The 20828-nt window shown below is 41.4% G+C and overlaps 1 protein-coding gene across 10 annotated transcripts in view; it reads right to left on the bottom strand.

Moving 5' to 3' along the window:
* Positions 1-1314: 1314 nt before the first annotated feature.
* Positions 1315-20828, bottom strand: part of EYA3 (EYA transcriptional coactivator and phosphatase 3) — a 108823-nt gene continuing 89309 nt past the window's right edge. For all 10 annotated transcript variants that reach the window (XM_045898314.3, XM_045898317.3, XM_064589680.1 and 7 more), the window contains 5 exons: positions 20042-20202; positions 17278-17392; positions 16078-16199; positions 7091-7191; positions 1315-5043 (listed from right to left, as the gene is read on the bottom strand). In XM_045898314.3, coding sequence (XP_045754270.1) covers positions 4963-5043; positions 7091-7191; positions 16078-16199; positions 17278-17392; positions 20042-20202 — 580 coding nt within the window. In that variant the 3' untranslated portion in view covers positions 1315-4962. The remainder of the gene's footprint in view (positions 5044-7090; positions 7192-16077; positions 16200-17277; positions 17393-20041; positions 20203-20828) is intronic.

The raw sequence follows: 20828 nt of genomic DNA, 5'->3' as shown, positions 1-20828 counted from the left end.
CCCCAGAGGGTGGGCTTAGTGCCCAACCCAGCCTCGGACATAGGTCCTAAGGGTTTCACTAAAACAAATATTGGTGCTGTTGACTTTAACAAGCTTCCTGTCATACATAGAGATTAGGTTCAGGGGAGATGGCATATATGCTCAAACAGAAGACACAGTGTTTTAGGCAATTCCCTACTTTTCCGGAGAAAAATCCCAAAGCTGTGTGCTTTAAATGTTTTGGACAAACGCTCATCTGTAATTGCTAAATGAAATTGTCAAATGATGATGATATGTAATTAAATTGAAACAACATACAAGGTATACCACCTAAAATCTGTGGAATGAAGCATTCATTTGTATATAAAGTTTATAGAATTAATAGTTTTTAAAAGATGGCAGTGACAATATTTGCAATTAGAAATTTCAAGATTCCCATCAAGAATTTCTTTTAAAGGTCAAGAAACTTGTTTTTGAAGAATAAAACCATACTGGATTACTAATTTTTACCTGCCAGCAAAAGGTTTTTGAGAAATGCGCAGATGTTATACTTACTATAGGGGAGATGGAGATGTTTACTCATAGGGCTTGAAAAGCAAATACTCCAGTATTTGTACTCATGACCAAGTTAAAGATGTAACAACTAACAAGTTTGCTTCAGCTATGATGTGGTTCGAAATATGTACCTTCCAACGAAAAAACTTAATGCCTAGAATACAAGGCAACCCCCTTTTCTAAGGAGGAATTAATTTGGAGAAAAATACATCTTAGAGTACTTGGAAGCTAGACCCGAATTCTGTCCTCCTTCATTGGAATAAAAGGCAAAGGGATTCTCGACTGTTTTCCAGACCAGTGAGGGACAGTCAGACCCAATCTGAAGAAACGAAATGAGCAGAAGTAGTTGACGTGACAGGAAATCAGGCCAAATCAAGTGAGGTTTGAGATCAGTTTGTCAGTTTTATTGCTTTTGCATTTTAAGCTCATCACAGCAAGGTAGTGATTTCTCTTTAATAATTAAATTTCAGCACATTTGACAGCAAATGAGACCTCTTATCATTCCAGTCCTAAACTTTAAAAGGCAATAGATTTTAGAAACAATTAAGAAATAAACTTTCCCTTGCAAATTATTTTAAAATATTTTTTTTATTTCCCCATGTACATTTGTTTATACCAAATGGTTAGTCTTAATTTTTGATGAAATTAATGACCGGGTTATTGAAGAGTGCCATCTTTCTAATGAGCTCTAAAGATTTTTTTACGAAGCCCTACTTAGGAGCCTACTTAGCTGGGCAACTGGGCTGATCCTACTCAGAAAAGACACAGGAGCAAACTGTATAGAAAATAAAAACTTTATTTTTTCAAGTTTATAAGATAGTTCCCATTACATATAACATTATGGTCAAGGACTCTACACAGCCACGAATGCCCGCAGTCACATAAATATATCCGATCCACTCAATGCCTTTTCCTGCTAAATGAGGCATCTGAAGTCCAGAGGGTCATGTTTTGAGTAGAAGTTGTCCTTAATGAGATGGCTCCTGTCAGTGCATTAGGGACTAGCCATGGAGCCTTGCTTGCTGGAGCTAAGTCAGAGGAGAGGAAGGAACAGAGGGCCTGCAAATTGGGGATGGGACAGAACTACATTTTCTCTCATAGTTAAAGATATTTTAGAATCCCAGAATTCAGATTTGGCTTCTTTGTAAGTGTGAACATCTGGGGACTTCCAAGTTTTGGATGAAAAAGGAAGCCAATTTAGTGGTAAGTAGAAACCTGCTCAAAGAAGGGCCCTAACTGTCCCTCTTGTACAGGAGTGAGGAGAAGAAGGCCCCAGCTCACCACCCTTGGCTTAGACCACCGTCCTCCCAGGAAGAGGAAGAATGTGGCCCTGCCCCTCTCCCCATCCCCCTCGGTTCAGTGGCACTGACACCCATTCAAGGTAGTGAACATCTAGATGCTCCATATGCTGCCGCTAGAGTTTGCCAATCAGATTCTACTTAGAGCTTGAAAAGTGAGTTTGTATAAACTGCGAACAAGCTGTGGCACAAGTCTCCTGGGACACTGGCTTTGCCCCTCAACTTGCAGAGCAGAAGACAGGACATCCCAAACCAAATAAAAGCCCAAACAGGCATCGAAGTCTGGAACAGGCATCTATTCTCCCGGACACCACCAGCTGCCCGAGGGGCACCAGACAGGGTGATGCTAAGGCACAGTCAGTTTTACATTCGGAAGTCAAGCCACCTCTTAAACCCAGGACACATGTGACAACTCCAGATCCCACACTAGAGACAGTCCTCACCATGAAACGTGCAGACCCATCTTACAGAACCCACAGTGCCCGGCTGGGGGAAAGACTCATCATGTGGCTAATTTCATGGGGACACTTTCTAGTAAAGAGGGCTTCCCCTTGAAGAAATGACCCACGGTATCCTTTTGTCCTCAGCTTCCAAGAGCTCTTGGTGCTACCCACTTCTTTTCCTTTCCAGATCTTTGTGCTGGAACACAGGGTAAAAGAACGCTGTGTTCCCTGGATAACTCATTTTGGCAGAGAGGAATCGAGAAGCTCTCATTTTCTGTCTGTTCTATAATGAGGGCAGCAACAACCAGAAGAAAGCAGAAGTGCTCTGCTGGGTAGAGTTTCCTCACCTCTCTTCACCAATTTCAAGTTCCTTTTGCAAAGACCCAAGCTGGGGAGTCAGGGCCGGGTTGGGGAGTGAGGGAAATGCCGTTGAAAGAGGAGTCCAACTCATAGGGATAAAGAGCTTCTCCCAAAGGGCAGGGAGAGGGAAGTGTTTGTGTGTGGCCCTGTGTGCGTGACGGGGTACCACTCCACAGCCTCACAAGCCTGAAGTACAGCACCAACCAGGTGGCCTATGTCCAGTGCAGGGAACCAACAGTTATACTGCCAGTATGGGGACACCTTAGGGCCTGCAAGAAAGGCCCATCATAGAGCTTTCTAAGATCAATTATCAAGCAAGGCAAAGCAGCATGTGGACAACTATGCCGAACACAGACCATGGAAGGCTGGCCTCCAACTGCACGCCCCATCTCTTCCCCACCTGCCAGAGGCGGCAAGGTCAGAGAGGCAGCTAAGTAATGAGCACTGACTTCAGCTCCTTCCCAAAAACTGCTTCCCTAAAATTGTGAGTAATGGAGCACTTTCTCAATCAGTTCGGGAGGAATGTGTCTATCAGTTTTTCTCTGCTGCCATTTGGGTGGTCTGGCGTCGGAAGGAGCCTGGCCCCTTTGTGCCGCAACATTTCTGGAAATGGATACCCAGAATCTCTGGGGGCGAGCAATTACAGCTGGGGTTGGTCAAGGGATGCCTCCTACTGAGGACCCAGACTGCACACCTGAGGTGCTTATATGATCACTTCTCCAGGCAGCCGGGGAGAGGCTCAACTTCCTCAGCTCTAGGAAGTTAATCCTGCCTGAGCAGCCGCCCACGTTTGTCTTGGAGGGATGGAGCATCCACAACACAGCTGGGCTGTAAGGCTGGGGTTAGTTGCCTGGCACCCACCAATGTTCCTAGAGGTCAGGGTGAGAGACGTTCCTGCATTTAGCCCAGGATTCAATTTTCAGCCATGGAGTGGGGTCCCAGCACCCTCATTTAAATCAGGAAAGTCTTTCTGGCCTTCTGGTTTCCCATTTTAGAATGGGATTTGAGAAGCAGGAAGGGTGTTCCATGGGAAAAGTAGGTTTTGATCATAGCAATCTGTTCTTCAGTTTCAGGAAGAGATTTGGGTAAATATATGCCCAAAATACCTTTCTTGGCTTAAGGGCTTCAAAGGAAGTCAAATGTAGTTACGAGTCTGTTCTTAGATTTGATTTAACTTCTTGGGTCCAAAGCCGAGGGACTGGCCAGAGCTGCATGGAGGCGGATGTGAGGTACAGAGGGCAGGGAAGGGGCAAGAGTTTAGTACTGATGACTAAGAAGGAGGAGAAGGCTGTAGGGGTGAGCATCTGCTGGGGAAGGGTGCTTCTCTGCAGGAGGAAAAGGTGGAATCTTCTTGTTTCAAGAGCCAAAGAAGCAGAAATTCCTAAGAAGCCTTAGTCCTTTCCCTCCAGTTGGGAGGTAAGCCCTCTGGGACACAGTCTTTGAATAAAAGTCTAGCTGAAGGCTTAGAATTTACGTCTTAAGAGAGGGAGTTTCTAGGGCTGTGCCATTTGGTTGAAGGGGGACAGGGATTGGAAAGGGGACTAAGGCTTCTAGGATGGGAAATACCAAAGTCTAAAGTTAATCAGTGTCCAGTGCCCCACAGTTCAGCAAACTAGGAGATGGAAGCACGGGAAGGAAACCACCCTAGAGAGCAGACCGCTGGGGCAGCTAGAGGTGCTACTGTCACAGAGAGGTATCTTAGATATTTCAACTGCTATTTTCCAAGGAAACTTTACACACCCCTTTCTTGCTAGAAAAAGAAAGGAGGGAAAACCTGCTTCAGAGACCAGACCCTTAACTATAAAAATAACATATACATTCCCTGGGAATATGTTCTAGAGCTAAGGAGATTACAAAGACTGCAAGAGATGGTATCACAAAAGTCTGCCACATCTATCCTGTTCCCTCAAGTTCAGAGCAGTTCTCAAACTGGGCACAAACTGAGAGTGCAACTCCGCTCCAAGAACTTCCTTTTCTTTTCTTCATTTTTTGAAACAAAATAAAACGAAACAAAAAACAGAAGAATTTTTAAAAGCACTGTAGCTGCGGTGAGTCTCTTGTTCTCTCAATCCAACTGTCTCCTGCCTCTGTATGAGGATGAACACAGGGCTGCAGCTCACTCTTAGCAAAAATAAGCTTCGTCCCTTGCAGCTGTTGGTTCTGATTGTGTTCTCGCCAGCATTCCATGGAGAAAGAGAGAGACACACACACAGAGACAGAGACAGAAACGGAGACAGAGACAGAGAGAGAGTTCCCAGATGGTTCCGGTCTCTAGCTCCCTTCAGGAGTGAAAAGGAGCTCACGGGGAAGGGTCTTCATTCCAGTTCTCAGAGAAAATCAAGCTCCAAAGCCTGGTGGAGGGACACCAGGTCTCCATGGTTGGTGATTCTCCAGAAAGGCATGTTGTGCTGGAAGAGAGGGGGAGAGTTGATAGCTGTTTAACGCAACCTCTTTTGGGTTAAGCTCCTCTTTTGGGAGCTGACCCTTACCTATATACCTCTTCCTCTCCCCAAGATACTTGGTAACACACTCTACTCCTGCCCACCTTATAGGGCTGTTATTAAGGACCAAGTAAGTCATAGGTATAAAGACTTTGTACCCTATAGGACACTTTACAAATGTGAGAGATTTTCATCAGGTCTTTTGTGGTAACTGTGCTTTTATGATATATACTTGTTCTAGCCATTATACAGGGTCTTCAGGATCAAATAAAATGACCCACATAAGAAATTACTATTAATATATTACATTTTCTTACAGATGGTCAGTTTTCTATATGTTTCAGACAAAGTTTCTGTAAGTTTCTACAAAGCCTAAATCTTGTTCACCACTAAGATGCAGAATACACAGATCTAAAAAATAATAATCCCATTTACCATGTTGTCAAAATCATGTCCAGAATACTGTGTGCTGTTGTAGAAGCCACATTTTAAAGAAGGGATTTGAAAAATCCAAGTGTTGGAAACCATGTTCTATGAAGCCAAAGGGGATTAGCTTTACTGATCGTTTTGTTCACACTCCTTGCAAGTTACCCGAAATACTGAAGTCTTACAACAGTTCTCTTGGCAATAAGCTCAGTGTTTCTCAAGCATGCTGCTCACCCATAATATTTAAAAGGCTTTTAATATACAGAACAGGAAACAGACTTGTTATATAATACTCAGGACTCGGACCAGGATATGAAAGTTAGAGATACAAGTTTGAGTTCAGTGGAAGGAGGACCATCCTAACAGCCTGGATGACACCACAGTAGAACACAACACACAGGAAGCAGTCTCCCCATCCTTGGGTTTATTCAAGCAAGGACTAGGAAGTCTTCTGGGAAAGGGGCTGCAGAAAAGGTCCCTCACAGGGTAAAGGCTGAACTGGATAGAGCTCTAAGGCATCTTCCAATGGGTATATTCTGTGGTAGATGATTACAGGCATCAGTTTAGTGGCCCCAACTCCGCTAATGACTTAATTGTTCTCTATCTCCCAACTCCCTTCTTCAAACCAAGGAGCACTGTTGCCTCCATCCACTAGTGTCTTCTTCCCCCCCACCCCCGCCCAGAGGGCAACAAGCACTTCAGAATCAAAGCCTCAAAGATAACACATGAAAAAAAATAAAGGTCCTTGAATTGCTACATAAAATAGTACATGAAAACATAATGAGGTAATAATGCCACCCGATTACCAATCTTACAGTTTATTAGTAGTTGAATATTCACATTAACTGAAGAAATCAGGACAGCTGGTCCTAGCTGGCAACCCTCCACCTCCAAACGTAAGAAATAGAGTTGCTGGAAGGAAACTAGGGCAGAGGAAAAGAACTTCTGTAGATCCATTTAATAAACGCAGATGAGGAAACTCAAAGAGGCGAAGTAAACGGTCCAAAGTCACACAGCTAATCAATGGAGGAGAGCTGACCCAATTTAATTTTAGATTCCACAGTCAAGACTCTTTCATCTATTGTTTCCTGTAGTGAGATGAGGTGGCCTGGAGTTGGGACCTGCACAGTGAGGAGGTTAACAGCAGAACAATCTTTTCTGGGCTTGAAAGCAGGAAGGACTTCATCTAAACAACTTTCACTTGATTGTACTGGCTTTTTGAGAATTTAAAGCCTGGAAAAATCAGACTGATTTGCCTTTTTGTAGTGAAGTCTCATGCTCTTGGGAAGGCACTGCCCTCTAAGATGAAGATGGCAGATGGGGCCTGTATCAGGTTTAATGATGGGGGTCCCTACAGCAGGGCTCAAAGATTTTAAGATTTCTGAGTAGCAGGGAGGAGGGGGAAAGGAAGGATCTAACAACTTATAGGGAAAACTCTATTTGGGGGAAAAATGAACATCTTTCTTTAAAGGAAAACAGGACAGAGAAAACACTATAAATGCACAAGATTGCTAAGATTTCTGACTTTTACCATTTTTCTAATTGTTTGCTGCATTCCCACATGGACTATTCTCTTTACCATGGTTACCTGTTTGGCTGCAATTTCTTCATCTCGTCCATCTCCAATCACTACATATGTGACTTTCTTTCCAAACCTAGACACAATTCTCTCAAAGCAGCTCTCCTTACCTGATGAGAAAAAGAAATTTCCCATTAGGACATTCTCCCCATCTTTTTTCAACACCAAAGAAAAGGGCTGCTGCTGGTTCACCTGCCTAGGCTTAGAAAAAACAGGTGACAGCCCATGTAGTTTGGTGGGGAGTGGGGGTGGCAGCTAGAGATCCAGCAGGTCCGCTGCCCCAAAAATGTGAGTCCTCTTTAGGTTCTTATTTTAATAAGTGTGGGGAATTTTTTGTTTTGTTTTTTAAGTAGGCTCCACACCCAGGGAGGGCTTGAACTCACAACCCTGAGATCAAGACCTGAGCTGAGATCAAGAGTTGGACACTTATGGGGCGCCTGGGTGGCTCAGTTGGTTAAGCGGCTGCCTTTGGTTCAGGTCATGATCCCAGGGTCCTGGGATCGAGCCCTGCATCGGGCTCCTTGTTCTACAAGAGGCCTGCTTCTCCCTCTCCCACTCCCCCTGCTTGTGTTCTGTCTCTTGCTGTGTCTCTGTCAAATAAATAAATAAAATCTTAAAAAAAAAAAAAAGAGTTGGGACGCTTAACTGATGGAGTCACCCAGGCGCCCCTTAGTGTGGGGAATTTTTATAAATAGGAAGCAAAGGGGCCTAGGCAGTGTGAGAACTGGGATACCACCTCCCTCTTCCATATCTCCTGTACTTTATAGCTTACAGAGATATTCCTTTAATGAACTCTCAGAATAATCCAGTGAGATGGGTACCATTCCCTATTGTAAAGATGAAAATGGGATTGAAAGAATTAGTTACTTGTCCCAGATCAAAAACAAGCTAGTAGCTACACTCTGGGCTCCAGGCTCCAATCTAATCACTTCTCAGCCTTTGGCTAAGATCAAGTGCAGGTTCCAATCTAGGGTCACGCTATCTTGCCATGATGAAAGGATGATTTCAGAGGGTAACTGTTTTAGTGTAGGGAAAAAAAGTGGAAGCATAAGGTCCTGATTTCGTGTTAGTAACAAGAAACAGGCAAACAGCCATTTTCCTCCAATTCTTCATTTTCCAGAAACAGTCCTAGCCTTGGGTCTTAGGTCTTTCAGTGGGGGGAAGAGCCCCAGAGTACCAATGACTATGGCAGTAAACCTGTCACATCCAGAATGTCTATTATACGCTGTAACTGCAACTGAGATAGTGTATCTCTGAAGTTGACCTTGGGAAAGGGTGATTTCAATCCACTGCAGGCAGTTGAGAAACATGGCAGTGTATCAAAATTCAAATCGCATCTGGAACACACCAGAAACATGCACAGATGATAACTGCTGTGGGAAAGACATTTTATTTGCATAGATAAAAGGGAAATTATTTCCCTTGCTCTTTCTTCACCATCTTATACTTTATTTCCCTGTTTCTACCACCTTCCTCAGTTAAACAAGGTCCTAACTCTGCTTCCTTCTTCATCCTGCTCCATTAACCTTCTCATCCTTTCTTCTTGCCAGATCCAGTGACTTAGCACCAGGGTTCCTGTGTGAATAAGAAAAACGTGCCTCTTCCTCAAGGCACTTGACTGCCATCTGCTGGAAAATTATTGTATCAATATATAAATACATGAATGAGACAACTACACCATAATTGACAAGAACCTATCTACCCATACTCAGAAGTCCCACTTGACACGTCTGAGCAACTGCAAGTCTCTGAAATCCGTAGCCCAGCTGGCACCTCAGCCCAGATGAGCTAGTCACCTGGACCAAACACCTAGTTCACTTTGGGCTTCAGTCTCCTGCTTGTAATAAAAAGCTTGGCTCAGGTGCACTTAGCACAGATCCCTTTCAGTGCTAACATTTTACAATAGCATCATCATGCCCAACATTCAAATCAGGCAATGCAGTCAATGTTTGCAGAATAAATGCATATTAATCTCATAAATGATTCAGTAGATGACTGTAGTCCATGTCTTGAGCCCCAATTCATATATTAAATAGTTCAACTAATAAATTCTTACTATTTTCAAAGTGTTGAAGAGTTGTTTGTCTAATTCCATGGCAAATATTACATCCTTATAACCTAAGCCAAACCTCTGCCAGGCCCAATCTACTTTATGATCTGTCTATAGAAAAGAACCTTAAGTCAGTCAGGTTTTAAACCTTTTTCCTCAGACTTCATAAAGGGAATGCCTCATATTTATTTATTTTAAAAAAATATTTTATTCATTCATTTGACAGAGAGAGAGAGTGAGAGAGCACAAGCAAGGGGAGCGGCAGAGGGAGAGGGAGATGAGCAGGGAGCCTGATGCAGGGCATGATCCTAGGACCCCGAGATCATGACCCGAGCTGAAGGCAGACACCTAACTGACTGAGCCACCCAGGTGTCCCAGGAATGTCTCATATTTAGAGGACAAGGACATAAAAAGCTTTTCATTGTCATGGCATGTAATGATCTATGATGAAATACATTTAGGAATGTCTCCTCTAAGAGGATTAAGAGACAGGGAGAATTATTAACAGCCCACAGTGAAGAAGTAGCTACATAAAAAAATGACTCCCATATTGTTGGTAAATATATTTCCTCCATTTTACACTCTCAAAACAATCCTGAAGATGAGCTTTTCATTCAGGAGGATATGGCCAATGATCACTCAGCTTACCAAACGTCAAACAACTGAATCTGTAACTGCAAGACCAACTAATAAAAGCGTTTGGAGAATATTCGGTTTCTGGGCTTCCCCTATCAAAAACACTTCTGACATTTTCAGAAACAATTTTGAGAATTCTTTTTAATGTCCAAGATAACAGAGTGGCCACCAAGAACCGTAACTCTGAAATCAAATATTTCTTCTCCTTGCTCCCATTTCACAGTTCTATCAAGGAAAGCCTCAAGTCTCCCACTGTAGTTACCAAGGTGCCAAGAACCTATAGCTTTGCAAATTAGCTCTGGATGAAATGAGATTGAGAAAAATTACCAAATAAACACACGTACTGTTGAAGGGAATAAAATCATTCCCGTTAGTTTGATGAGCCTTTGGGTGTCAGGGCTCACTATAACATGCACTACAGAAAATCTACCTTTCAGGTGTGAAAGGCTTAGTGCATGCTCTCAGTTATGAAATGCACAGTGAAGCAGCGGCAGCGAGAGCAAAACATGAAGGGGGGTGGGTTCCTCCAACCCCTTGTAAATGAAAGTAATTCAAAATACAGAAAAAGGAGAATAAAAATAAATTCCTGTATACCTGCCGCCAACCCACTTTTGTCAAATCGTAGTATTTTATAGTTGCTTTAGATAAAAAAGTAAGAATGAGATACCACAGATTTATTTGATTTCCTGTGTACCCCTACCTGTTGACCCTTCCTGTCTGAGTATATATATATCCATAAATAATATATGGTATATGGTTGTGAACATTTTTGACCTTTAGATAAATGATACACACTGTACATATCTATCTGCACTGTGTTTTTTGTGTTGAACACTGTTTTTCATATTAATCCTTATGGATATATGTAGTTTTAGTTCATTCACTTTTAACTGCCATATAGCATTCCATTGTTCGGATATATCTATCAATTTTCTTTTCATGGACAGGTTTACAGAGAGGCTGTTTCCAATTACATTCTATTATGAACAATGAGGCATCAAAAAAATCCTCACACATCTCTCCTTGTGCACATGAGAATTACTCAAGGGCAGGGGTGGGCCAACTTTCTGTGTAAAGTCAGGTAGTAAATATTCCAGGCTTTGCGGGTTATATGATCTCTGTTGCAACTACTGGACTCTGCTACTACAGTGTGAAAGTAGCTATGGAAATGATCTGACATGGCTATGTTTCAATTAAAATTTTATAAAAACAGGCAGTGGGCAGAATCTGGCACATCAGTTATAGTCTGCAGACCCCTGCACTAAAGTGTATTTATCTAAAAGTGGAGTTGCTTGATCATAGGGTTATGCACATCTCAAACTACTAGACATCGACAAACTATTCTCCAAAAAGGGCTATATCCAGGGGTGCATGGCTGGGTCAGCTGGTAGAGCATGCAACCTTTTTTTTTTTTTTAAAGATTATTTATTTATTTGACATAGAGAGAGACACAGTGAGAACACAAACAGGGGGAGTGGGAGGGGAGAAGCAGGCTTCCCGCGGAGCAGGGAGCCTGACGCGGGGCTCGATCCCAGGACCCTGGGATCATAACCTGAGCTGAAGGCAGATGCCCAACGACTGAGCCACCCAGGCGCCCTGAGCATGCAACTCTTGGGGTTGTGGGTTTGAGCCCCACGTTGGGTGTAGAGATTACTTAAAAATAAAATCTTAAAAAAAGGGCTATTTCCATTTGCAGAATAAGTGTTCCCATTTCCTTGACAAACTCTGGCACTGTTAGACTTAAATTTCTGTCATTCTGATAAATAGGAAATGCAACACATTTTAATCTGCATATCCTTAATTGCTGAGGTTAAGGAACTTTCCACATGCTTACTGGTGACCTGATTTTCCTCTTCTGAAAATTGACTGTTCCAAGGTTTCTGCCTACTTTTCTAATATGTTGTTTGCTGCTTAATAATTTACAGTTCTTTACAGAGTTTGTATATGAATTAACAAGCAAAAGAACTGCAAATATCTTCTCCCAGTCTGGTTTTGTCACTTTATATTTTCACTCGATATAAAGCTTCATCCAATTAAAATGATCATTTTTTTGTTTTTTTCAAAACTGTATTTTGGGCCTTTTAAGTAAGATTCTCTTCCACCTTAAGGCCATACAGATACTCTTCTGTATTTTCTTCTAAAAATTAAAGTTTTGCTTATCATGTTAAGTTTTATTTTATCCACCTGGAACTTATTTCTGCAAATAGCAAAAAGAAGGAATACAATTCTGCTTTTCTCCTCATATGGATAAACCAGTTACCCTCATACCGGTGAGTGACGGCAATTTCCATGAGAACAGAGGATTTTGTCACTGCTCTATTCCTAGTGCCTTGTCAATGTCAGACACACAGGAGGCACCACTATTGTTCTTCCTCATCTAGTGAATCATCACCACCTGCATATAAACTTGATAGAATTTCTCTTAGGTTCAAAAATTCTCTTGAGCCCATATAACCCTCCAGTTACTACCTCATTTCTTTGTTCTTCTTTACAATTGATCTAAAGTGTTGTCATATGGTTGCCTACTCCAGCTCTTTTCTTCCCATTCTCTCTTAAACCCATTCCAATTAGATATCACCCCCATCACTCTGTTCAAACTGCACATCAAGTTAATGGCCTCCATGTAGCAACCTTATTTGACCCAACAGCAACATCTGAGTCGAACACTCTCCCTTTGTCTTCTTCTAAGACACCATTCTCCCAGTTTTCTTCCTACCTCACATACCTCTCCTTCTGAAACTTCTGCTGGTTCCACCTTAAGATCCAAACATTTAAATATTAGAGGGACTCAGGGCTTAGTTCATAGACCTCTATTCTTCTGTCTGCATTCATTCCAATGACTTATGCAGTCATTTTTAATAACCACACGTACACAAAGAACTCCCAATTATTTATCTCCAGCCAGTACCTCTCCCTTGACTTCCAGACTCAGATATCCAACTGCCTACCTGACATCTCCGCTTGGATGTCTAATAATTATTTCAAACCTAGCATCTAAAACTAGACCCTTAATCTTTCTTACCACAGCCTTCTCCATCTCAGTAAATGGCATCTTCATCCTTTCAGCTGCTTAGGCCAAAATCCTGGGACACTTCCTTAACTTCTTTTTCTTTCACACCCCATATCCAAATTATTAGCAAAGCCTGTCAAAATAATGCCTTCATAATATATCCTATATGTACCATAGACATATCTATCATCATATATGACTACTTCCCCATCTCCACTGCTACTACCTTGGTTCAAGCCACCCAGGATCTCATGCTGGATTGTTACAATAACCTCCTAATTTGACTCCCAGCTAGCCTCCTCAAGATCCTACACAGCAGCCAGCCTGATGTATTTATTTTTTTTTTAAAGATTTTATTGACTTGACAGAGAGAGGGAACATGAGCAGGGGGAATGGGAGAGGCAGAAGCAAGCTTCCCGCCAAGCAGGGAGCCCGATGTGGGGCTCGATCCCATGACCTGAGCCAAAGGCAGACGCTTAACGACTGAGCCACCCAGGCGCCCCCAACCTGATGCATTTAATGGGTAAGTCAGTTCTTGTCTTGACAGTGTGTCTTCTGCTCAAAACCTTAAGATAGCATTTCATTGGAATAAAAGCTAAAGTCTTTAAAATAATCTACAAGGCCCTGCAAGATCTCCCCACCCTCTCCTTTGATCTCTTGTGACTTTACTTCCCAACATTCTTCCTCCCCTGCTCTTCCCTGCACATGCCTCCAACCTCTTGCACTGGCTGTTCCCTCTCCTTGGCATGCTCTTTCTCCAGGTAAATGCTAATGGCTAACTCCTCCACCTGTTAGGTCTTGCTTAAAAGGTTAACGAAAGAAAGAGAAAGAGAGAGAATGAAAGAAAGAGAGGGAGAAAAGAAAAAAAAAAGGTAGCTTTGCCTTGAGGTCTTCCCTAACTACCCTATTTGAAACATGGCCTTCTTTTCCTAATTGATTTTTAGCTATAGCACTTACCACCATTTGACATATGTGGTTGGTTTTCCTTAACTTACTTGTTTACTGACTGTTTCTTCCTACTAGAGGCAAGGATTCTTTTGATCACTGCTGTATACCCAGTACCTAGAAAAATGCCTTGCACATAAAGGTGACCAATAAGTATTTGGTGAATGAATGAAAAAAAATAAATGTCAACAGGACCTGGTGGGCTTATGACCTCCACACGTCCTGGGGTGTGTGTATGTTTGTGTGTGTATATATGTATGTATGTATGTGTGTGTGTGTGTGTATATATAATTAGACCTACTTTTTATGGAGAAAGCTGATCAACAGGCATGTAGTAGATTATTAAAAAAATAATGAATAACCTCAGTCCATCTTCAAACTCTAGGACCCTCTCCTTTGCTTGGTTAACAGTGAAGTAGGAACTGTAAGAGTCTGGAGAGGTGAGGAGAGGGTTGTCATATTCCTCTTTTTCTGACCATGTTCAGCACACAAGAAGCAGAGTGACACACTGCTGCCATCTTAGTGGAACAAGTTGGTTTTGTATAAATCTGGTGCCAATTAATTAATTAATTATTTCAGCAAATATTTATTGAGTACCTACTGTTTCCCATACTTGGTACTGAATATAGGGGTTAAACAGTACCTTCATTTACATAGTCCCATTTGAGTTTCACAGTCTTTCTGGAAGTTTCTCATTTTATATGAGAAAATGGAGGCTTAAGAGATAATTTGCCTAAAGTGAGAACTACTAAGTGGGGGAGACAGGACTTGAATTCTAGTCCTTTTTTTCCTTTTTAAAGGTTTTATTTATTCATGAGAGAGAGAGGGCGAGAGAGCACAAGCAGGGGGAGCGGCAGAGTGAGAGGGAGAAGCAGGCCCTAATGCGGGGCTCCATGTGGGGCTCAATCCCAGCACCCTGGGATCAGGGCCTGAGCTGAAGGCAGATGCTTAACTGACTAAGCCACCCGGGTGCCCTGAATTCTAGTCCTTATTACTGTGATTTTTTTCCTTTTCAAAAAATTATACTAAAAACCATAAAATCTGCCATCTTAACCATTTTTAAATGTACATTTCAGCAGTGTTAAGTATACTCACATTGTTGTTCTAGAACTTTTCATGGTGCAAAGCTGAAATTCTATACCCATTAAACAACAATTCCCTATTTCCCTTTCCTCCAAGCCTTTGTTAATCACCATTCTACTTTCTGTTTCTATGAGTTTGACTAAGAAACACACAGTATTTGCCTTTTTGTGACTGGCTTACTTCATTAGCATAACATCTTCAAGGCTGATACATGTGGTAGTATATGACAAGATTTTCTTCCCTTTTATGGCACAGTGATATCCCACTGTATGTATGTATATACCGTATCTTGTTTATCCATTCATTTGATGGACATCTGAGTTGCTTCCACCTCTTGGCTATCGTGAATAACGCTATTATGAACATGGGTGTGCAAATATTTTTTTGAGATCCTGCTTTCAATCCTTTTGGATATATACCCAGAAGTGGGTTTACTGATCATATAATAGTTCTTTTTTAAATTTTTTGAGGAACCACCATACTGTTTCCCATAGTAGTCCTACCATTTTATGTTCCCACCAACAGTGCAGAAGGGCTCCAATTTATCCACATCTTGTCAACACTTGTTATTCATTTTCTTTTTTTATTTTTAAGAAACTCTACGCCCAACGTGGGGCTTGAACTTACGTCCCATCAACGTGGAGAGTTGCACGCTCCACTGACTGAGTCAGCCAGGTACCCCAACTATTTTTTTTTAAAGATTTTATTTATTTATTTGACAGAGAGAGACAGCGAGAGAGGGAACACAAGCAGGGGCAGAGGGAGAGGGAGAAGCAGGCTTCTGACTGAGCCACCCAGGCGCCCCTATTTTTTCTTCTTTTGACAGCAGCCATCTGAATGGGTGTGAGGGATTTCACCAGTTTTAAGTATATAGCTTAGTCTTTGATTTTTAATTTAGTGCTTTTTCTATTAGACTATATTGCACCACTCTCTCTGTAGAAAAGAAAAATAAATCTGGAATGAGGCAAAAGTAGATTTCCAAGCTATATATTACGTTCTTTCAATTATTATAAAAGGAAAGAGCATGATAAACTTTAAGTCCGACAAACCTGGATTTGAATCCGGTTATGTAACTTACTAGCTGTGAAGCCTTGAGGAAGCTACAGAACTGTTAAGCCTGAACTGGCCCATCACTAATACCTGGAAAAGACTGCTGTGAGGATTAGAGATATACATAAAGTGTCTAATTAAGGGACTGGTAAATAATTAAGCACATCATAATTATGAAGTATTATGTAAGGCAAGTGACAAGAAAGAGAATAGAAACCATACCAATTTTGGTAGCACTATAGATGTTTTCAATAGGAAATATTTCTCCTAGCCCGTATAGGAGAACCTTGGCCAGAGCTGGAACCAGCTGAGTTGTAGTGATCAGAACATTCACACAATTCTTTCTAGAAAGGAGAAAAAATAAAAAGAAAAGGAAAAGGTGAAACGAAACCAACCTGAGAGCAAGAATTCAAATGGGTCTTCTCTTTAGAATCTAATTATTAAAAACTAACCTCAAAGGGCCTGATTTTTGCTCAGTGCCATGTTCAGTTGTTGCTCTAATTACCTCAGATTTATTTCCCATATTAAAGGACACAGATTATATATATATATATATATATATACACACACACACACACACACACACACACAGTGGGCACAGAGCAGCAACTTGATTCTTGCCCCATTTCCCTTATGACCATTCTAGCTCACTGCACTTGTTAGCAAATAAACCACCAACCCATGTCACTGATAGTACTCTAGAAAACCAGCATTGAAGACTTTCAGTCACAGTGCTATTTCATCTGAATGCAGCTCAGCTCTTAAGTAAGATATGATTTAAGTCCTCTCTGCCTCTCACACAATAGCAACACAGATTCCAGAATACACCTTAATTTCACATGTCCTTTACCTTTACGGATATCTACCCCTTGGTGTCAGTTTTACTGTTTGCTCTACTAGGTTGTAGATCTGGAATTCCTACTTTGAGGGAGGAAGGAATAGGGTACTGGTGTAGACTGTATTTGACTGTATTTATTTCCCATTCTAAGCTTCAAAAGCTGAAATCTCCTTAAACTGCTTAATTTTTCCTTTTCTTCTGAATCCTGCCTTCCTGAGTGGGCTTTGACACATTTCTTTAGAGCTTCCTGTACTTAGGGTATGTGATGTGTCTCCTACAGGGTTTCTTTGATGTGACCAGGCCCATTCCTGGGCTGGATATTATGGGTTACTGAGCTTTAATTCTGTGAGTGAAAAGTAAGGGGAAAGAAAAAGGCTTTCACATATAAATATTCTCTGAAAATTTGAACACGTGCTGTCAGCATAGAATGACCTCGCCTCCCACCAAACCTAAATGTTTGCTTGCATCCTTTCAACTCCTCTCACCCCTATCCCAAACCGGTGTTACAGAGTGGCCTATCCTGGACTGGGGTAGGTTTGAGTGCATATAGGAGAGGATGAGACCTAAAAGTACCATTCCCATACCTGGACTGGATGAGAAGTAAGGACTTTAATGCAGTTCCTAACCAGGAATCTGTTAAAACTTCAATTTCTGCTCTTAGTCTCTGCAGTGCTTCCTTTCTCTGGGGACTGAGCAGGCCTTTGGGAATAAAAGCAGACACATTTATCAGCTGACAACATATCCTTGCTGACACTAAGGAAGCAACTTCTAAATTCAATTTAGAAATAGTGTGAGTCACTGAAATATTCTAATGAGCTAACAGGTTTCTCTTGGTAAAACCCTGGAGTAGTCTACTTAATTAAAACGCCTTTTTGACTTTCTTCATCAGAATGTTTTGCTAGGGGGGCCACAACCACCAGCACAAAATCAGCTGAAAGAAACACTGTGATTAGATTCTGCCAAAGCTTACTCTTTTATCACCAGCCAGTAACATAACTGGCAGACTGGTGGACCACACTTTGAGCAGCACTGCTGTAGATGTGACATCAAGAATCAAAGGGGGAGAAATGAGGGTTACAGCTGGAAGAGTCTGCAGCATTTCGAATCTCTCTAAAGAAACCGAAGCCCAGGGAGGAAAGGGGGCTGCCTAAGATCACACAGCAAGTTAGTGGCTTTTGGCTTCCAAAGCCTTTGCTCTGCCACACCCTGCTCCCATGGTGACCGTGCTCTCACCCGTTCGTAACACATTGACCTGAGATTCCAGGTTGAATGACCAACTTCATGAACATCATTTATTTGTACTGTACTTGCTGCTGAAACAACTCCAGCTAAGAGGAGACTGAAACACTGCTCAAGATCAGACAAGCATGGAACAAAACAGAATTCATTGGATGGGAACATGTTATCAGACATTTGAATTATAATATTCAAATAATAAATCTGGCCCTGTATTTTCTGTAGTGAAGGTAAAAGAGAAATCCTATCTTCTATTACAAATATTTCACAAAAACAGAAGGCATTTCTGTGAGGAGATTGTTATATAATTTGTTTTCAGATTGAAGGTTTCACAATGCAAGCCTAGAATTACATGACTCTCAAGGTCTCTGGTAAAACAACAACAAAACCAGCACCTATATGTCATGTGTGGCATACACATAAGTACACATGTCACATACTTAATTAATAATACGATGTGGCACTTCTGTTAATTCCTATTTTACAAAATACAGGTGGACCTTACTTTTAATATATTCCCCAGAGTAGGCTCAGGGGATTCTCACAGAGGGTTATATCACTTCCTTCAGGAAACCAGGTCCTGGCACTCAATGAACAGAAAAAGGATCAGATACTTAGGTTGTATATGAAAACTAACAAAAGAAAGGCTAATGTGTGGAGACAGTAAAAGCAAAAAGATGGGAGTTGCCAAAATAAAGTACTGGCTCTGAATCATGAGAAAAAAATAGGCCATAAAAAGGGGAATCTAAAAAAAGCAAATTAAATTCCCAAAGCCCAGATGCCTGTGCTTTTTATCTGGTACTGGGGGCTCTAACAGAAATGAACCAAATTATCTTAAAGCCCTATTTTTACTTTCTGCACCACAATGTAAGGCAGCATGGTGCAGCAGGAATTGTTTCTTGATCTGGGATAATATATCTCTAGACAGTCTCTCGAATCCCTGAAACTTCATGCAACATTTTGTATTAGATCTTTGAGGGTGATGCTTCACAGCTTAAAAATTTTTTCTCATAAGGATACATCACTAAAACAGGAACTGCATCAGGGCACTTGGCTGTCTCAGTCAGTAAGCATGCGACTCTTGATCTCGGGCTCGTGAGTTCAAGCCCCATACTGGGCACAGGGCTTACTTTAAAAATAAATAAATAAAAATAAAAACATCTTTCATACTTTAAAAAAAAGTGTCCTGCATGAATGTAAAGTACACTGGATTAAGAGTTAGGGGATTGGATTCCAGCTGTGACCATGGGTAAGCTGTCCTCAGCACCCTCATGATAAATGAGCTTTCTCAAATGCAAAATGAGGGATTCAGATTAGATTTCTAATGTCTCTTCTAATTTGAACAATCTATGCTTAATTTATTAATTTTAAATAACAGAATTTTAGGCATAGTGACATCTGATATTTCAGATATTTCTGGGCAGAATTTCCAAGGTCCAACACATGGCTACTGCCAACCTTTAATTCTGGACCAAGTTTTCCACCCATTATAAATCTAGTCACTAGTTCTACCTCACTTGTTCTGATAGTTACCATAAATCAGTCAAAAAACATGGCAACCTATTAACTAGTATTGACAATAGTTGTGACTCCAGAATAAAACATATGTCATCAAACATAATCTTTGGAACACATTTCTTTCTTTTTTTTTTTTTTTTAAAAGATTTTATTTATTTATTTGAGACAGAGAGAATGAGAGAGACAGACAGCACACGAGAGAGGGGAGGGTCAGAGGGAGAAGCAGGCTCCCTGCCGAGCAGGGAGCCCGATGCGGGACTCGATCCAGGGACTCCAGGATCATGACCTGAGCCGAAGGCAGTCGCTTAACCAACTGAGCCACCCAGGCGCCCCTGGAACACATTTCTTTAAAAAGGTATTTGTCTAAAAAGAACAAGAGAACTCTGCAAAGTTACGCTAAGAGAAGTCCATGAGAAATGCAGAGCTTCCTCCTCAAAGAGTTTCAATCAAACCTCAGTTTTTTTATACAAAGTTAAAATGTTATTGCGGCCCCAATTCCTAAGCAGTTGCCAGGGAGTTCTAAGGAATCCCTGGAAAAGAACACAGGAAATAAGAGGGAAACAGAATATCAGACTGGCTGTATGCCACACTTACCACCCACATTGCTTTTATGCTTATCATAGATTTCTCTCACTTTTCGGTAGCGGAAAGCCAGCTTTCTCATCCAGTCCACACCTCCCTGGACACCCACAGAGGAACCATGGCTGCCACCGCCTCCTGACCCACTGAAACCATCTGTTGAGAAACTGTAGTTGCTGCAGAGAGAGAGGATGATGAAAATTAGTATCTATACTGTATGGGCTTTTGTGCTGAATCCCATCTGGGACTCTCTGTCCTATTCCTGGCATCTGACATCAAGTCTAAAGGCTTTGAGAACCTTCTCCTTTAATCTCTGTGTGTCAGAATCTATCTTCCATTAGTTGTCTACCTCACTCCTATTACTGCCATCAAAGAAAGGAAGGAGAGAAAGGAAAGAGAGGTAGAGCACATTCAAGCACTAGCATCCCCTAGAGGTTGTCTTGGGAATAGAGCATCTTTTCATTAATGAGAGAGTATCTTATAATGAAAAAAACAACAACAACAACAACAACAACCCAGAATATAACATTTTCATGTACACACACACACACACACACACATACACACACACGATGGCAACTATGCAAAGTGGAGAAACATGTGAAGAAATAATGGAAGGAAATAACCCCAAATATTAATAATTGCAAGGTATAATGGAGATGTTCTTCAGAGATATGTTAGCTGGTTTATTAAGTTCATGGGTCATAGTCCATGGGTCACAAAATGTCCACAAATTCTTTAATACTCCTCTCTTCTAATTCTTCTCCCTGTGGGTATCGATTGCATTTATTTAAAGATTTTA

This window comes from Mirounga angustirostris, unplaced genomic scaffold (assembly GCF_029215605.1).
Source record: "Mirounga angustirostris isolate CCGP_5_RB_7025 unplaced genomic scaffold, mMirAng1.0.hap1 SCAF_4, whole genome shotgun sequence".
NCBI classification, from domain to species: domain Eukaryota; kingdom Metazoa; phylum Chordata; class Mammalia; order Carnivora; family Phocidae; genus Mirounga; species Mirounga angustirostris.
This window is presented reverse-complemented; position numbering and strand designations above follow the sequence as displayed.